The sequence below is a fragment of the Gopherus evgoodei genome, chromosome 2 (assembly GCF_007399415.2).
Source record: "Gopherus evgoodei ecotype Sinaloan lineage chromosome 2, rGopEvg1_v1.p, whole genome shotgun sequence".
NCBI classification, from domain to species: domain Eukaryota; kingdom Metazoa; phylum Chordata; order Testudines; family Testudinidae; genus Gopherus; species Gopherus evgoodei.
Window position 1 is genome coordinate 213,813,716 of NC_044323.1, and position 18,335 is coordinate 213,832,050.

General features: G+C 41.2%; 1 protein-coding gene across 4 annotated transcripts in view; it reads right to left on the reverse strand.

Annotated features, from left to right (window-relative positions):
* Positions 1 to 18,335, reverse strand: part of TMEM241 (transmembrane protein 241) — a 117,759-nt gene that overhangs the window by 75,124 nt on the left and 24,300 nt on the right. For 3 of the 4 annotated variants that reach the window (XM_030552914.1, XM_030552917.1, XM_030552916.1), the window contains 5 exons: positions 13,982 to 14,063; positions 9,271 to 9,348; positions 7,738 to 7,763; positions 5,155 to 5,206; positions 1,826 to 1,874 (listed from right to left, as the gene is read on the reverse strand). In XM_030552914.1, coding sequence (XP_030408774.1) covers positions 1,826 to 1,874; positions 5,155 to 5,206; positions 7,738 to 7,763; positions 9,271 to 9,348; positions 13,982 to 14,063 — 287 coding nt within the window. The remainder of the gene's footprint in view (positions 1 to 1,825; positions 1,875 to 5,154; positions 5,207 to 7,737; positions 7,764 to 9,270; positions 9,349 to 13,981; positions 14,064 to 18,335) is intronic. The other variant, XM_030552915.1, reaches the window with a different exon arrangement.

Here is an 18,335-nt window from a genome sequence, read left to right on the forward strand (position 1 = left end):
CCTCCAGGTCATGCTGGGGATTAGCTCAAGGCCAACCCATCCAGGGTCTGCACATCAGCACTCTGTCTTTGCTCCTGCCTACAGCTCCTCTCGCAGCATCTTCTTCTCAACTCAGCCCTCCAGGAGGTCATCATTTTTATTTCCCCCTTTCAGGAGGTGGGGGGAAGAGGTATCTCTGTCCAACAGTCCAGCCACCTCCCCAGGGGCAAGTGTGGGGACCAGGGCCTGCCCACTACTCCAAGCCCCAACCCAGGGACTCTGTAAATAGCAGCCTCCTGCTGTTCTACTGTCAATGCTGCTCTGTTTCCCTGGGCCACTTCCCCATGGCCCTAGCATCTTCTTTACCCTCACCTCAAGGCATTCAGCAGCTCAGTCCCAGGAGCTTACAATTCTCTCAGCCCTCTAGGGATGCAGTCCTCACTCCCTGGACTCCCAGCAGCAACTGACTCTGCTCTGCCCTGTGGCTCTTTTTATATGGGACCACTGGTCCATGACTGGCTGTTCCTTTCAGCCTCTCTCCTATTGGCTACTTCTTGTGAAGCCTCCCCAGGGCTGTATTAACCCCTTCTCTGCCAGTGTGGGGTGGATGCCCCATCACACAGATTAACCCCATAGCTTGTCCCAGACTAGAATAGAGTCTCTAGGCACTATACAAACATAAAGTAAGAGATAATCCCTGCACCAAAAAGTTTATAATCTTAATAGACCAAGTGGAAAGGAAGTACTATTATCCCCATTTTACTGATGGGGAATTGACACACAGACAGACCAAGGTCCAGATCTTCAGAAGTATTTAGGCACCAAACAGGAGGATCTAGGTTTGAGGGACTTGCCCAAGGGCATACAGCAAGTGTATTGCAGAGCCAAGAATTAGCTCAGGTTTTCTGAGACCTGGTCCAATGCTTTAGCCACAAGACCACCCTTCTAGGGGTGGTGATTTTAAAGGTGTAGCTGAATCAGAGACTGGTTAATCCTGTGTTTTTTAATTTTTTCCTTTTAAAATGTGTATATGTTTTATTGAGTTGTGTTAATTTAAAATTAGAATTTTTTTACATTTATTTTTTGTAAATAATGACCTATGGCTAAGACCCTATATATTAATAAATGCATTATTATTTAATTATTTCAATTTTCCTGATCTGCAGATTCCATGGTAGCTTAAGCAGTCACGCCTGGAGAAAGAGAGTGTCACTGACATCAGATTTACTATGCCAAAACCAATAATCCCCAAAATTATTCAAATTACAGAAAAATATCCAAATGTCCATAGAAAAGAAAACCACAGTTTAAATTTAAAAATGCAAGAGTATTGTATACTCGTATACAAATATAACCCAAAATTTCACCACCCTTCCTCTAGGAGTATGTTCTGCACAGATTTTCAGTATTTTAAAATATTATCTGTTAACAGACTTTTTAAATGAAAATCAGTGTGTGTAAGTAAAGCCCAGACCACAAGCTATTAGTAAATGTTTTCCAAGGAAGATCTATTAGTGAGCAAGCATCAAAACCCTGCAAAACAACCACTGTTTATTAAAATTATACGTGAATTTTCTGATCCAGCGTTACCATTGACTGCCACGTCTACTTTCTTCTATTGTTGTTTTCAATTAAAAAAGCTATAAAGGCAGTGGGGGTGGGGAGGGAGCTTTCCTATTTTCTGCTGTGCAAGGCAGTATGACAATAAACCCTCCCTTATCTTTCATCAAAGTATTTCTTCTTCTTTCTATCATCAGTTTAAATTTCCCCATTTTCACAAGAAGGCCATAATTTGTCTGCTTAACAGGTTTTCTCTATTTTCTCAGACAAGTTTTTCAAAACTTACCAACACAGATCAAGTGAATTAGAGCCCAGAAATAGCCATCTGGATCAAACTGCAACAGAGAACATCTAAATAAATAAATGCACATGCATGTAAATATGTCCACAAATACTTCTTTTGTATTTGGTTTCACAGATTAAAAGCAATGGGAACTGCACTATAAACGACAACACATTAGGAGAGATTAAAGATTTCTCAAAGGCTCCTTTAGAGCCCGGAGGATCATCCTCCCTCAGTGTATCTGGACTTTATATTCCATGGACCAGCTCATCAGCTGGTAAAAATCAGTATAGCTCAATTGGCTTCCATGCATTGATTTAAATAACCTAAGAATCCAACACCCCCCCCCCCAATCTCCACTTTCTGCTATCAAACCCTGGCATTGCAGCTACTTTTCTTCAAGCAGAGACTCCCTCAGAAACCTGTCACAACTAATTATCCTGAATTAGCATAGCAGATGGGGGACTGCTGCAGAGTACTGCAATATGTTTCTTCCCACAGTAGCCAGTCATTCCGTCTCTCTAAGGGTACCTCTACACAGACAAAAAGACCTGTAGTAACATGTCTCAGAGCCAGGGTCAACTGACTCATGCTTGCTGGGCTTGGGCTGCAGGGCTAAAAATAGCAGTGTAGATGTTTGGACTCAGGGTCTCAGAGCCCAGGCTCCAGCCTTTCTCCTTTTGGGGTTTCAGAGCCCCAGTTCCAGCCTGAGCCCAAATATCTACACTGCTATTTTTTAGCCCAGCGGCCCGAGATCTGCAAGCCTGAGTCAACTGACTCAAGCTCTGAGACTCACTGCTGCAGGGGTATTTTTGCTGTGTACATGTACCCTAGGATTCTCAGCCTCTGTAGGCTTGTAACAGGAGAGACCATATGACTGGATCAAACAAAGATTGCAGCGCAGATCACTAGGCCTGCCCCAGACGTGTGCCTTCTGTTACAGTATCCACTCTTTCATGACACACGCACACATACCATAAATATAAAAAACTTCACTGTGGGGAAAAAATGACTTAACTCCTACTACTTAGTTTGTGAGCTTCAGGGAACAGGGTCCCATCTTTTTGTTATGTTTGTGCAGTACCTGAATAATGGGGTCCTGGTCTATGACTGTCTATCATAGACAGATGCTCTCCATGCTTCTATGGCATCTTTGTATCTCACAGTCTATAATTTATCCTTACAACACAAGTGCTATTATCCCCATTTTACAGACAGGAAACTGAGGTACAGAGAAGCAAAGTGATTTGCCCAAGATCACCTACAAAGTCTGTGGCAGAGCAAGAAATTAAACTTGGGTTTCCTGAGTCCCAGGCTAACACCTTAACCACTGAAACATCCTTCCTCAAGACTGAGTCTCTTAAAAGCTACCGTAATACAAATAAATAAAATAATAATGCTCATATACTATGTTGTTATTAGGGCTGTCAAGCGATTGATTTTTTTAATTTCATGATTAATCGTGATTAATTTTTTAATCACAATCGTGAAATTTAAAAAATCAATCGCTTGACAGCCCTAATAACACACGATTAATCGCACAATTAAAAAATTAACCACGATTAATCGTGAGATTAATCGCACTATTAAACAATAATAGAATACCATTTATTTAAATTTTTGGATGTTTTCTACATTTTCAAATATATTGATTTCAATTACAACACAGAATACCAAGTGTACAGTGTTCACTTTATATTTATTTTTTATTACAAGTGTTTGCACTATAAAAAGACAAAAGAAATAGTATTTTTCAATTTACCTAATACAAGTACTGTAATGCAATCTCTTTATCATGAAAGTTGAATTTGCAAATATAGAATTATGTACAAAAGTACTGCATTCAAAAATAAAACAATGTAAAGTTTTAGAGCTTGCATGTCCACTCAGTCCTACTTCTTGTTTAGCCAATCATTCAGAGAAACAAGTTTGTTTACATTTACAGGAGATACTGCTGCCTGCTTCTTGTTTACAATGTCAACTGAAAGTGAGAACAGGCGTTCTCATGGCACTGTTGTAGCCGGTGTCACAAGACATTTATGTGTCAGATGTGCATGCTTCAACCACCATTCCAGGGGGCATGCGTCCATGTTGATGATGGGTTCTGCTTGAAAACGATCCAAAGCAGTGTGGATCGACGCATGTTCATTTTCTGAGTCAGATGCCACCAGCAGAAGGTTGATTTTCTTTTTTGGTGGTTCGGGTTCTGTAGTTTCCGCATCAGAGTGTTGCTCTTTTAAGACTTCTGAAAGCATGCTCCACACCTCGTCCCTCTCTGAGTTTGGAAAACACTTCAGATTCTTATATCTTGGGTCGAGTGCTGTAGCTATCTTTACAAATCTTACAGTGGTACCTTCCTTGCATTTTGTCAAATCTGAAGTGAACTTGTTCTTAAAACAAACAACATGTGCTGGGTCATCATCCGAGACTGCCGTAACATGAAATATATGGCAGAATGCAGGTAAAACAGAGCAGGGGACATACTATTCTTCCCCAAGGAGTTCAGTCACAAATTTAATTAACACATTGTTTTTAACAAGCGCCATCAGCACGGAAGCATGTCCTCTGGACTGGTGGCCAAAGCATGAAGGAGTATATGAATGTTTAGCATATCTGGCATGTAAATACCTTGCAATGCCAGCTACAAAAGCGCCATGCAAATGCCTGTTCTCACTTTCTGGTGACACTGTAAATAAGAAGAGGGCAGCATTATCTCCTGAAAATGTAAACAAACTTGTTTGTCTTAGCAATTGGCAGAACAAGAAGTAGGATTGCGTGCACTTGTAGCCTCTGAAATTTTATATTTTTTGTTTTTGAGTGCAGTTATGTAACAAAAAAAAATTCTACATTTGTAAAATGCACCTTCAGGACAAAGAGCTTGCACTACTGTACTTGTATGAGGTGAATTGAAAAATACTATTTCTTCTGTTTATCCTTTTTACAGTGCAAATAATTGTAATCAAAATATACACTTTGATTTCAATTACAACACAGAATACAAGATATGAAAATGTAGAAAAACATCCAAAATATTTAATAAATTTTGATTGGTAGTCTCTTGTTTAACAGTGTGATTAAAACTGCAGTGAATCGTGATTATACATTTTTTTGAGTTAATCGCGTAAGTTAATCGTGTGAGTTAACCGCGATTAATCCACAGCCCTAGTTGTTATTAAGCATAATAGGCCAAGGAGAGAGTTTTATAACCCTTCACAAAACTGGCTGTGAATTACCTTAGCACACACGCAAAAGCCATGCAAATATATTCCCCCGGCTTGGAAACAAGACTCCCAAATACCAAGGTCAAAGACAGCTGACAAAACAGAACCCACCTGCGTGTCAAACAAAGGAAGGCACCCTGCTGCGATCAGAAGGAATAGCACACTGTGTGAAAGAAAACAAAGACCTATAGTTCATAACCCAATGCTGCACTCTCAGATCAGATTGGGAGTTTCCATTCAACCCCACACTGACATCCCTTCATTTTTACATAAATGATGACTTTTTCCACCAGCAGGAAGGTATTTTACCTATTCTCCTTTGTATTTAACAACAAAAAAAAATTTAATCAGCAGAAAAGAATACCCATGCAAAATGTACATGAGTTAATGCCGTGGACAAGCTTTGTACTTGAGAGTATTAATCGTATTGTGCCAGATTCTCCCTTATCATCCAGCCCCTTTGTTCCACTCCAGCAGCACAAAGGGGGGGTCAGGTTATGGCAATAAATGGCCAGCAAAGAGTTCCACTTGTTGAGGGGAGTTCCCTGCAGTCAAAAACCCAGCAGAGGTGGCACCTGCACCAGCCACTCCTCCCCCAACTCCTAGCGTAGGGAGCACACTGGGGCCACGGTGGACTGAGGGTGCAAAGGAGAGAAGCTCTAATATACCAATCCTCCACTGGTGTAAGGCCCTTAAAGCTGCTCTTACTCACATGAGGGCTGAGTCAATTGCAGAACCAGGTAGCTATGACCTGCTCTTTGACAGCACCCTTCTCCCCTGCGCCAGGCAGAGCTCAGATGCAGGGCAGAATTAAGCCTGTTTACTTTAATTGTTGTAACCCTCATCCCTCCCCATGTATCCCTTTTTGTCATCTGTTGTCGTTATTTCTTAAATTCACCTAACTCAGAATGTACACATTTTGGGCCAAAGTTAGTGTCTATCTTTATTTCTGCAACACACCATGAAAAGTTAGGAACTCTGAATCAATAATGAACAATTGTTTTGCAGTTAGTTTTCCAGGGTTGCGAGGTGTTTTTCGGTTGTTGGGGTTTGTTTGTTTTTAAAACGTGGCAGGGGAAAGCAAAACCAAGCAAGAAAAACTCAGGCATGCTTGATGGAGATAATCCAGTGATCAAAACCCATGTATGACAAGATCATTGGGAAAAAAACACCTGGATTGAAAAAAGTTCTAAAACATCAATGAACGTGTTGCTTCTAAACAGCATAAATGTTAAACTAATCTTCTCTGATTAGGAGCAAGGGGGCAGCTTTACTCTCAAGCTCCAAAACAAAGTGGCTAATCCACACTCTAAGGCAGCGTTTTGCAAACTTCAGGTCACAACCCAGTACTGGGTCGCAGCATGTCAGGCACTAAGTCACTCTGGTCAGCACCGCCAACCAGGATGTTAAAAGTCCCGTTGGCGGTGCTGCCCAGCTAAGGCAGGCTAGTGGCTACCTATTTCGACACCACGCTGTGCCCTGGAAGCTGCCAGCAGTGGGTCCAGCTTCTAGGCGGAGGGACACAGGGCTCCGCGCACTGCCCCCATCCTGAGCACCAGCTCCGCACTCCCTTTGACCAGGAACTGGCCAATGGGAGCTGGGGGGAGAAGGGGCAGTGCCTGTGGGCAAGAGTCAACACGAAGCCACTTGCATGCTTCCGCTTAACAGTCAGACTTGCAGCTGGCTGCTTCTGGGGCGCAACACAGTCAGCGGGACCAGGACAGGTGGAAAGCCTGCCTTAGCACACCTGCTGTGCCACTGACTGGGATCTGCCCGAGGTAAGTCTGAGCCCCAATAGCATACCCAATCCCCTACACCTGCCCTGAGCCCCCCCTACAAACCCAAAGCCCCTCCTGCACCCCAGCCCCAGAGCCTGCACCACCAGCCCAGAACCCTGAACCCCTTCTGCACCCCAACCTCCTGCCCCAGCCCAGAGTCCCCTCCCACACATTGAACCCTTCATTTCCAGCCCCCCCCCTGCAGCCCTCACCCCTGTGCCCCAGCCCTGAGCCCCTCCCACACACCAAACCCCTCATTCCCAGCTCCGCTGGGTCGCAGGCATCAACAATTTTCTTCAACTAGGTCCCCAGAAAAAAAGTTTGAAAACCACTGCACTAGGGGTTCTGTGGGAGGGAAGGAGCACTTGGTCTTCCGAATGAATGGCTTTTCTATTTCTTATTCTCCCTCTCTCCTTTTCAGAGGTTAAACTTATAGGGACAACAAATAAAGGGCCAGATTCTTCCACCAGCATGAGAAAGGGTGGCAGAATTGGGCCCTATAATTTTCAGAAAGGCGATTTTTGAGCTACTTTAAAGCTTCATTCTTTTGCTGTTTATGATTATCCTTTGGAAGCTTAAACTTGAAATATGTTTCCTTTCCAAAACATTTTTTGCCTCCATCCCGTGCATGCAATGGTTTGTTAGCTATAATCACTGGCCTTCCAGCAATGCCATTTAAGTTATACAAAGGTGTGGGGGGGGAGACGGGGAAATCTATTTATACAATTGTTTTTAGAAAATGAAAATATATCAAGATAATTTAATTACATAAATGTTGCAACGCGGGCCTACTGCTGCCCACAGTAACGTGTCTTAAGTCATACATTGTTTTAGTGTTCCATTACCTGAAGCAAACATAGAAACCAGAGCCAAAACCAGTGCAATTCACCCCATCTGAGTAGCTTAAAAAACTTACCTACAGATTTTTAGGAGAGAGGTCTGCTGTATAAAAAGAAAGAAAATGTGCTCAAAAGATTTAAAGTGACTGATCGCTGAAAAAGTGGTCATTTTTTGCATTAAGATGGGAGATAGATTTCAAACATTTTCTCTGGTGACTCTAAATATTTGCTATACATAAAAATTCAGAACTAATAATTTAATAAAATAAGTTCTACATATGGTGGAAAGGAGTCTCTCAACAAAGAGTTAAAGCCATTATAGATCATCCCAACCAGCAAATAAATTGGTTCAGAGGCTGACAAACAACAATAAACCAGCCATTGTGCTTGACTGGGACACTTACTTTGCAGTAGAATGAGGATTATAGATTGGCATAAACCAATCTCAGAACTGAATTTTCAGCATACTGGTCATCTTAACCTGAAACTAGATATGAATTTCATACCTGGCCTTTATCTTGGCCAAGCTATTAATACACCCAGACTGTGGCATGGCTGGATCAAATTATAGACATTTGTACAGCCTTTGAGCTTCAGTTTTTCAGTGGCACCCAGTGCTGGCTGTTTGTCTTTTATTCTACACACCATAGATGTAATTAATGGAAGATTCCTTTCAAACTAGAGGAGGCTTCATGTGGTATGAAGTTCTTGCCAGGGCCACTCTATGCAGCAAATCACACTGATCTCTAATAAGCAGGATCTCCAATACATCTTAAGACTAGAGACAGATCCCACTCCTGTTAAAGGAAATGGGAATCTTTCTCCTGACTTAAATGGGAATTGCACTCTATAAGGGTACATCTACACTGTGTTTTAAAACACATGGCAACAAGTCTCAGAGCCTGTGTCTACAGACATGGACTTGTAGTTATGGCCCTAAAACCAGCTGTGTAGACATTGCGGTTCAGGCTGGGGCTCAGTCCCTGAAGCCCACCCTGGCTTCCTGGGCTTCAGAGCCCAAACCCGAATGTCCACACAGCTGTTTTTAATTCTGTAGCGCAAACTCGATGAGCCCAAATCTGTAGACTTGGGTTCTGAGATTCGTAGCCATGGGTTTTAAAAAGCAGTGCAACCATACCCCATAGCACCTAAATATATATGGTTCCTCCCCTCCCCGCATGTTCAGATGCGATCAATTCTAGCTTTGTATAGTTCACGAGACTCATATCATTTATCAAATCACTATACCCACTGTACCTGCAAGATTTAAGGGGCCCAATTCTCCTGCCATTGAGGTTAAAGGATCAAGTTCTTATATCTGGCAAAAGGAGATGGGATTTTCACTTTCAAAAGGAACAAATCATCAGGATCAAAACTAGTCTTAAAAAATACAGATCAAATTGTCAATATACATTCAAAGTATTTCCCTATCCAAGAAAAAGGTCCATAGCTTGATATTTGTTGACAGTGACTGCTGTCTCTGAGACTCACTGCAGTGCAATCAGTGCAGGCAGGAAAGCATGCAAGACTAATTTAGGTATTAAAAGAAATACAGCATCTTGTTATAGTGCAGTTAGATTACAGGAACTGGCCTTTCATATATCGATTACCTCTTTCTGCACAAACTTCTGGAATCCACAGGTTATAACTTCTGCTGCATTGTGGACAGTAAGGAACACAGGAATTGGCTGCCACCGGAGGAGGAAAATGACATTCAGAATTAGCACCCTCTCCCTCTACAGTAAACTGTTATTCATTTTCCTATATCTGTCTATTGATACAGAAACTTGGGCATTACTTAAGACTAAGGCATTGTGGATGCCAATGTTTTACAGGTTTACCATCAGTTTCTCCTATGGAGAATTGACATAAACTAGAGAAGTAGTATAGAATAAGGTACTCAAGCAGTACTGGAATTCTACCTTCAAGCCAAAAGGACCCAGGGGGGCCTCTTGCTGGTACTCCAATGAAAGTAATCAAGAAATAGACAACAATAATAGTGATTAATCTGACTCCAGGTGAAGTCAACTAGACTGCAGGTGCTCAGCACTTTTTTTAAAATCAGGTCTGAGGTGTCTCAGATTGACAGCCAAAAACTGAGGCAACCTAACATCAGAAAATGTTGATTTTAATTCTCATAATACTCATGTTAGAAAAGTAAAAATTAATATCCACAGATGGGGAAAACAGACTCAGAGAGATTAGTTCATGTTTGTAAAGTGCTTGAGATCCACTTGGATGATAAATAGTGCATGCACCAAATACATCTTAGATTTTATTTTGCAAAGAAGCCTCAAACTATTTTTCTGTGTTTTGTTCTTCATTTTCAAATAGCTGGACAAAATGTCTCTACTAAAATATTCCTAGCTGTAATGACAATTCAAATTTAGCAATGAACACATTTACATGATTGCTTTAGACACCTTTAAATTAGCAAGAAAATGTAAAAAAAAACAAGCAAACAAAAGTGCATGTAGGCAGCAAATTGTCAGCTGGTCTTTCACTGATCATGAAAACCTAACAAGTACTGACCCCACAGCTGGACTTGGACTTCTGATGCCAAGTGAGAAAGTTAAAACGAGACCATCTAATATTAGCATCTTGAGCTAGACACAATAATAGGAAAATCTAGAAATAATGATATCCAAGGAAAGCTGACACCAGAATTTACATTATTCCTTTTGTGGAGCCAATTTACTACTTTTTTGTATGCTACTGGCTCCTTCTAGAGTCAAAAGAAATGTGTTTTAGAGCCAACATTTGCTCCAATTTGACCAGCTCAGTTAACCTTCTCCATATGTTTATTATCTTTGATGTGAATTTTTTTTTTGAAATGTATGAGTGGCTTTAGTTCTTAGGGATGGAAGGTTTACTGTCTGGGACCAGCCAGTGCAATTGGATTCTGTGCAAACTTCCCCACATAGTTCTGTCAATGCATCTCAGTTCAGACACAAGCAATCCTCTTCCAGTTCCAGCCCTGTCCTGAGCAGAGATGGACAGTGTGTTTTGTGACGTGCACAAATAATAATAGAGAGCCCAATACAGTAAACAATTATGTGTGTAAGTTATTCACTCATAGGTGTTGGAAGGATTGGCCCTTGGCATGGCCCATGCAATTAATTAAATATCTACTTAGGAGGTAAACCACTGGATCCAAGAGCCAAACATACCGCTGATGCAAGCAGGCCCAACTCCAATGATCTGTTGAATTAATTTTCCTTACATCTGTATTATATGCCTATAGTGGACATTGAAGCATACATTCAGGAGTGAAATTCACTCAAATATATGAATCTACACACCAGTTAGGGTTCATGAACCTAACAGGACTATTTTCATGAGTAATTCTCATGTGCCCAAGTGTTTGCAGGATCGGCCCTTAAATCCTGACTTGTCCACATCACAAAACAAAGTACAACTGGTAGCTTCTGTTCAAGAGAGGTTAGGACATGGACTCCTAAGATCTGTGCATGGACGGAAACCTCATTGTGTGGATCTCTGCCATCTTGCACAGAAGTGGGCTCAACCATTCCTCTCCCCTCAAAAGACTCATAGACTCATAGACTCATAGGTCAGAAGGGACCAATCTGATCATCTAGTCTGACCTCCTGCACAAGGCAGGCCACAGAACCCCACCCATCCAATTTTATAACAGCCCCTATCCCAGGATCGAGTTATTGAAATCTTCAAAATTGGTCTGAAGACCTCAAGCTGCAGAGAAACCACCAGCAAGCGACCCGTGCCCCACGCTGCAGGGGAAGGCGAAAAACCTCCAGGGCCCCTGCCAATCCGCCCTGGAGGAAAATTCCTTCCCGACCCCAAATATGGCGATCAGCTAAACTCTGAGCATGTGGGCAAGAGTCACCAGCCAGCACCCAAGAAGGAATTCTCTGCAGTAACTCAGTTCCCATGCCATCCAACATCTCCCCGCAGATCATTGAGCAGACCTATCTGGTGGTAATCCAAGATCAATTGCCCAAATTAGCAATCCTATCATAACATCCCCTCCATATACTTATCAAGCTTTGTCTTAAAGCCAGGAAAGTCTTTTGCCCCCACTACTTCCCTCGGAAGGCTGTTCCAGAACTTCACTCCCCTAATGGTTAGAAACCTTCGTCTAATTTCAAGTCTAAACTTCCTAATATCCAGTTTATACCCATTCGTCCTTGTGCCTACATTAGTACTAAACTTAAATAATTCCTCTCCCTCCCTAACATTAACCCCCCTGATATATTTATATAGAGCAAGCATATCCCCCCGCAGCCTTCTTTTGGCCAGGCTAAACAAGCCAAGCTCTTTGAGTCTCCTTTCATAAGGCAGTTTTTCCATTCCTCGGATCATCCTTGTAGCCCGTCTCTGAACCTGTTCCAGTTTGAATTCATCCTTCTTGAACATGGGACACCAGAACTGCACACAGTATTCCAGATGGGGTCTCACCAACGCCTTGTATAACGGTACTAACACCTCCTTATCCTTGCAGGAAATACCCCGCCTGATGCATCCCAAAATCACATTTGCTTTTTTAACAGCCGTATCACATTGGCGACTCATAGTCATCCTGCTATCAACCAGCACCCCAAGGTCCTTCTCCTCCTCCGTCGCTTCCAACTGATGCGCCCCCAACGTATATCCAAAATTCTTATTATTAATTCCTAAATGCATAACCTTGCACTTTTCACTATTGTATTTCATCCTATTTCTATTACTCCAGTTTACAAGGTGGTTCAGATCTTCCTGAATAGTATCCCTGTCCTTCTCCGTGTTAGCAATACCCCCCAGCTTCGTGTCATCCGCAAACTTTATTAGCACATTCCCACTCTTTGTGCCAAGGTCAGTAATAAAAAGGTTAAATAAGATCGGTCCCAAAACCGATCCTTGAGGGACTCCACTAGTGACCTCCTTCCAGCCTGACAATTCACCTTTCAATACGACCCTCTGGAGTCTCCCCTTTAACCAGTTCCTTATCCACCTTACAACTTTCATATTCATTCCCATCTTTTCCAATTTGACTAACAGTTCCCCGTGCGGAACCGTGTCGAACGCCTTACTGAAATCTAGGTAAATTATATCTACCACATTTCCTTTATCTAAGTAATCCGTCACCTTCTCCGACATTCCCCTCTTTCCTGGATGTCCATGTATCCAGGCAGTAGGGAAGGAGTGGAAACTGGGTAAACCAAGGAAGGAGTGGGTGAACCAGGGATCTGACTGAGGAGGACTTACTCAGCACCTCCTCCATCCCTATGAAGTGCAGGCAGAGAAGACAATACAGCCTGAAGATGCATTATTGTTTCCTTTTAGCCCTTTCTAAAGGATCTGTGGTCAGTCACAGCCAGGAGAGGTCAAATGGATCTGCTCTAATGAGGAGCCAGAGAGGCCACCATTGTAGGTGGCCAAGGGTGAGATTCCATCTGCAGGAAAATGGCCCCAGTTTATTGAAGATCCACTGTAACCCACAGGGAATGAGATTGGGCCCCACAGCCTTTTCTATGGCAGTGGGGGGCCCTGCCTTCACCCTCTCCACCCAACAAGATGAAGCTGAGGTGTATCACTGCAAGCAGATCCTTAACGGAGATTTCCCTCCCCATCCCTCTTGTGGGTATTAATGTGGGTGGGTATGATCTGGCCATGGAGTTGAAGAGTGTTGTCTAGATTGGGATGCATTGACAAAACTCATAGGGAAGTTTGCACAGCATCTGATCACACAGACTGGACAATTCCTATAAAATACTGATATGGGTTTTTGGCAGATTTTCATTTTCAAAAATACTGAAAGCAATTTAAACAAATGATATTAAATATTACTTAAAGCATACTTGACTTCACCTAGATCTTCACTGGCCTATTATAGTTTAAATGACTTTATGAATCCATTCAATCCCTTAACTGCTTCCCAAATAGACAATTTGCAATTTATTTTTTCAAACCCCATAATCTGTCAAAAATATCCTATAAAAGGGACACAAGCCTTTTCCACCGATCTCATTATGTATCTCATTTGCAATAGAGAAAAACAATTTAAAAAACCGAGTTAGTAACTCCCCCAGCAACTTCTGTTTGCATAAGGCAGATTGGCAAGGCTCTATTCTGCAAGACGCTGAGCATTCCTGGGAGGTGCTGAGTCCTCCCTGCTGTCACTGAAGTCAGTGGGAGTTCAGGGTGCGAGGTACATCTCAGTGATGCTCCACATCTTGCAGAATCAACACTCTAATCTCTAGTAGTGTTAGTAAAACAGCACTGAAATCCTTGCTTGTAGAACATTTTCTTTATCCATGAAGTATAGAGAATCTGGTTATTCATTTCCACTGTTGTGTTCCTTACCAGTCTAGATAATGCCCTGGAACCTGCATAGATAATGCCCACAAAAAGTGCTGAAGCCGGGAGCCATGTCAGTACTTCAGATCTGTAAAAAAAATGAAAAATACCATTATTTACCACATTCCTTTTACAAATGGCCATTGGCAGTAGTTGTTTATGCTGACCAATGTAAAAGGGCATTCTCAAGCAAAGCTGTACATATTTAATTCAGTGTTTTGCCCCCACATTCTCACCCCCGACTTACTCAGGAACTCTCCAGGACAGAAAAGAACAAGTTAATTCACCTAACCCCAAATTTCCCTTTACTGAAGCAGAAGTTGTGCTCTCCAATATACATCTTTCCAGAATACCTGTTTAACTTCCATTAACAGCAATTGTTCGGATTGATTTTGACAGAAATCTGCTCAATAGAAGTTGGAAGAACTGACAGACGAAGGTATAAAATGGCCTGTGTGATGCATATATGTGTGTGTGTGTATATATATATATATATATATATATATATATATATATATACACACACACACACACACACACACACACACACACACACACACACACACACACACACACACACACACACACAAGATGTACGTGTTTATTCCTCAGCTAGGTCTGCAAACATATTCCTCCTACAGGTCACTTAGCCCCTGTGAGATTTGCCTCTTGAGTTTCATTAATGACATACCTTTGACTAAGCCAAACTTCTAGAGGCAGTTTAACAACTAATATGGGCAAATGAAGTCATTCCAGTTTGATCTAATTTTTCTTAGTCATGTTTTGTGCTGTGGGCTGAAGTTTCACCTTTATGAAGAGTCTTCACAATTTGTTTTCTTCTGCAAGTGTCAGAGGGTAGGGGAGGAAAAGCACCAAGCAAGTGCTTAACTTCAGTGGGAGTGATATCAAATCCTGAATAAGGGGGAAAGGGAGAGCAACTAAGGGCTTGATTCAAAGTCAATTAAAGTAAATGAATGTTTCTATTGATTTCATCTGGCTTTGGATCAGGCCTAACAGATCATGAAGTAAGGCCAGAATATTTATTTTTGAAAAGTGTGGAATCCTAGTTCTTCCAAAGTCAATTGAATACTACAAAACAAGCCCCTGGTTTACATCATGTTCATGAATTGTGGACAAGCGCCAAAAAGTGCAGTCACATGATGCAAAAAGCAACATAAAAAACTCCATTGAAGAATGTGAAATTAAAATGAGCTGAAATGAGGATATATGTGCAAAGATTTATGCAACTACAATGAAAGAAAAACATAAAATCACATTTCATCTCCTTCTGCACATTTCTTTTCATATAGGCTTTTAAAGACACATGACTAAAAACCCAGGAGATCTAAAAGTCAGACATAGAAATCCCCAGGCTTTCTTGTTTATTGGGTAGTTATGATCATTTTGATAGGAATAATGCACCTTTTAAGGCTATTGACTTCAACTGGAATTTTGCCTGGATCAGGATCTGAACCTACTGTAGTGCACTACCAATGACTTCACATCAGATCCCTACCTAAAGCAAACGATGCCATTGAAATGGAGAACTCTGGAAAAATAAAACCCCGCAACTTGAGAACTGTATTCCCATTAGGAACATAAAAATAAAAAAACCCTGACTACCATCTGAAGTTTCCCAAAATGTTTATATCTCCAATGCAATCATATAAAATGCAGTGGAAAAGAATTTCAAAAAGAAGTTCTGATGATGTAACAGTATGTTGGGTATTTTTGACCAAGAAAAAGCCTCAAGTAATGTTTCTTTGAATGGTCCAAGAAGGGAAACTGAAGAAGGCTGCCTGTAGTGTGACCCTAGGCCAAGAGAGGGCACATAGGAGGCAGCTGGCTGGGTTACACTGAGACCTGGTTTATGCTACAAGGTTAAACTGATATAGGTTGATGCAAGGCAGCTTATCTGTGGAAGTGTCTTCACTTAAATTTGGACGTAAGTGCCTCTCTACACCAATTTAGTAACACCAGTTCTCTGAGTGGCCTAAGGTCACATGATCAATGTATTTAGGTCAATGCAGTGTCAGTGTAGACACTGTGCTGCTTACGTTGACTGTTACTGGCTTTCAGGAGCCGTCCCACCATGCCACACACTGACAATACAATCGATACAAGTGCTCCTGGTGAGGACGTACACCACCAATACAAGGAGCCAAGTGTGCATCCACACAAGCGATTTAATAACTGCATGCCGACATAAATTAGGTCAACTTATATCTGTAATGAAAACATGGCCCGAGTCACATGTATTAACGTGACTGACAGCAGAACGCAGCAACATGCATACAGGGAAGTAAATCGCTCTAACAATGACAGGAAAGGAAAAGGCAGCTGCCTGGCTGATCAGAAGCCCACTGAAGTCAATAGAAAGACTCATTAACTTCAGTGGGTTTTGAATCAAATCCTTAGGGCTCTGCATTTCTCTTTGAGTGAATGCAATATAAATCATAGTCTCTTACTCCCTGAGTAACTATGGAGATATTATGCAGAGCCCCTAAGGGTGGGAATATCTCCAACTCTCTACAGAGCCCTTCTTGCGGAGCCAAGTTCCATACGAGTTACAAATCCAGCCTTTTTGCAGGTAGGAGAACGGTGACTGTGATGGCCTTGGGAGTTGGGGTATGATAAACTGGGGTTTCCAAAAAGCTAAAGAAAACTTGTTGTAAGCCATATGCCTTATATAACTCAGTATCTGCTGCTTTTTAGCTTTTATAAAATATATTTCTTGGGGTCAGGGTCAGAAGTACACACAAGAGAAAGGGATATTCCAGTGCAAAGCTAATGGGGCTACATTTTTCAAAAGCACCCTTTAAGTTTGGGTGCCTTACTTGATGCATCTGATTTTTCAGAGGTGTTGAACACAGCTCCCAGAAGCATCACTTGGAGATGTGGACACTTGGCACCTCTAAAAACCAAGTTTAGCTATCTAAAGATGGGCTCTCAAAAATTAAAGCCACCCAGAACTAAACAGCATTTCTGAAAATTTGGACTTAAATGTCTTGCATGAATTGCAGTACCTAGCTAAGGGTACAGCAAAATATGAAACTTCATACAAAGACTGGAATATAATTACAGTGCTTTGCAGAATGAATCTAAAGCATTGGCTATGCCTAGTTATTTAATTTAGTCGTTAACTAATAGTTAGAGAATGCCTACTCCATAAAACTATGGAGAAATGCCTACTCCATAAAACTATGGAGAAATTCTCTCAACTGTTCATCTCTCAAGGGTTGTTAGTCTCATTTAGTTCCCTGTATCAGACTGACATCTAGTGGATCTAAGGCTTTGTTTCCAAAACACACAAAAAAGCTGGTCAAAATTTTTCCATCAAATCTTTTCTTTGATAGAAAATGGCTTTTCAACAAAATCCAAAGTTTTCATCTAAAATTTTCTTCAATATTTTTCAGCGTTTTCACTGAAAGAAATAAACATTAGAAACAAAAAAAATCAGTTTAGTTCTGGGTATGGCTTTAAATTTTTCAACAACCCATAAAAACCTCAAAGAAAAAATTTGACAAACAATTTTGATTTCATCCAAAAAAAAATAATTTCCAAATGAGGCCTATTTAAAAAAAATTGACAGGATGTAACTTATACCTGCATCTCTTCTGTATTTCCAGGCTATATTAAGGGTAAAGAAAAATAATGCATATAGCAGGGGTTGGCAACCTTTCAGAAGCGGTGTGCTGAGTCTTCACTTATTCACTCTAATTTAAGGTTTCGCATGCCAGTGATACATTTTAATGGTTTTTAGAAAGTCTTTCTATACATCTATAATATATAACTAAACTATTGTTGTATGTAAAGTAAATAAGGTTTTTAAAATGTTTAAGAAGCTTAATTTAAAATTAAATTAAAATGCAGAGGCCCCTGGACCGGTGGCCAGGACCCAGGCAGTGTGAGTGCCACTGAAAATCAGCTTGCATGCCGCCATTGGCACAGGTGCCATAGGTTGCCTACCCCTGGCATATAGAATAAAAGTTTGTTAGTAACTGTAGTTACCAACTACCACCAACAGAACAAGGCTGTTCTCCGAAGGGGTTGATCCTGTCAATGAGCATTCAGGCCCAAAATATTTCCACTCTACTCAAATTGTTTATAAAAAACATATCGGGATGCAGGGCCGGTGCAAGGATATTTTGCGCCCTAGGCGAAACTTCCACCTTGCGCTTCCCCCCTATCCCAGCATCGCTTATTAAAAACTTTCAGAAATGAATACTGCATAATGTGGCATTGTTTATTAGAATTAATACACATTCAGCTTGAAAATTTATTAATTGAATTATTTAGTCTACATATTTAATGAAAATAAACGAATAACCTGACAGTGCTGACATTGTTATTGTTTTCA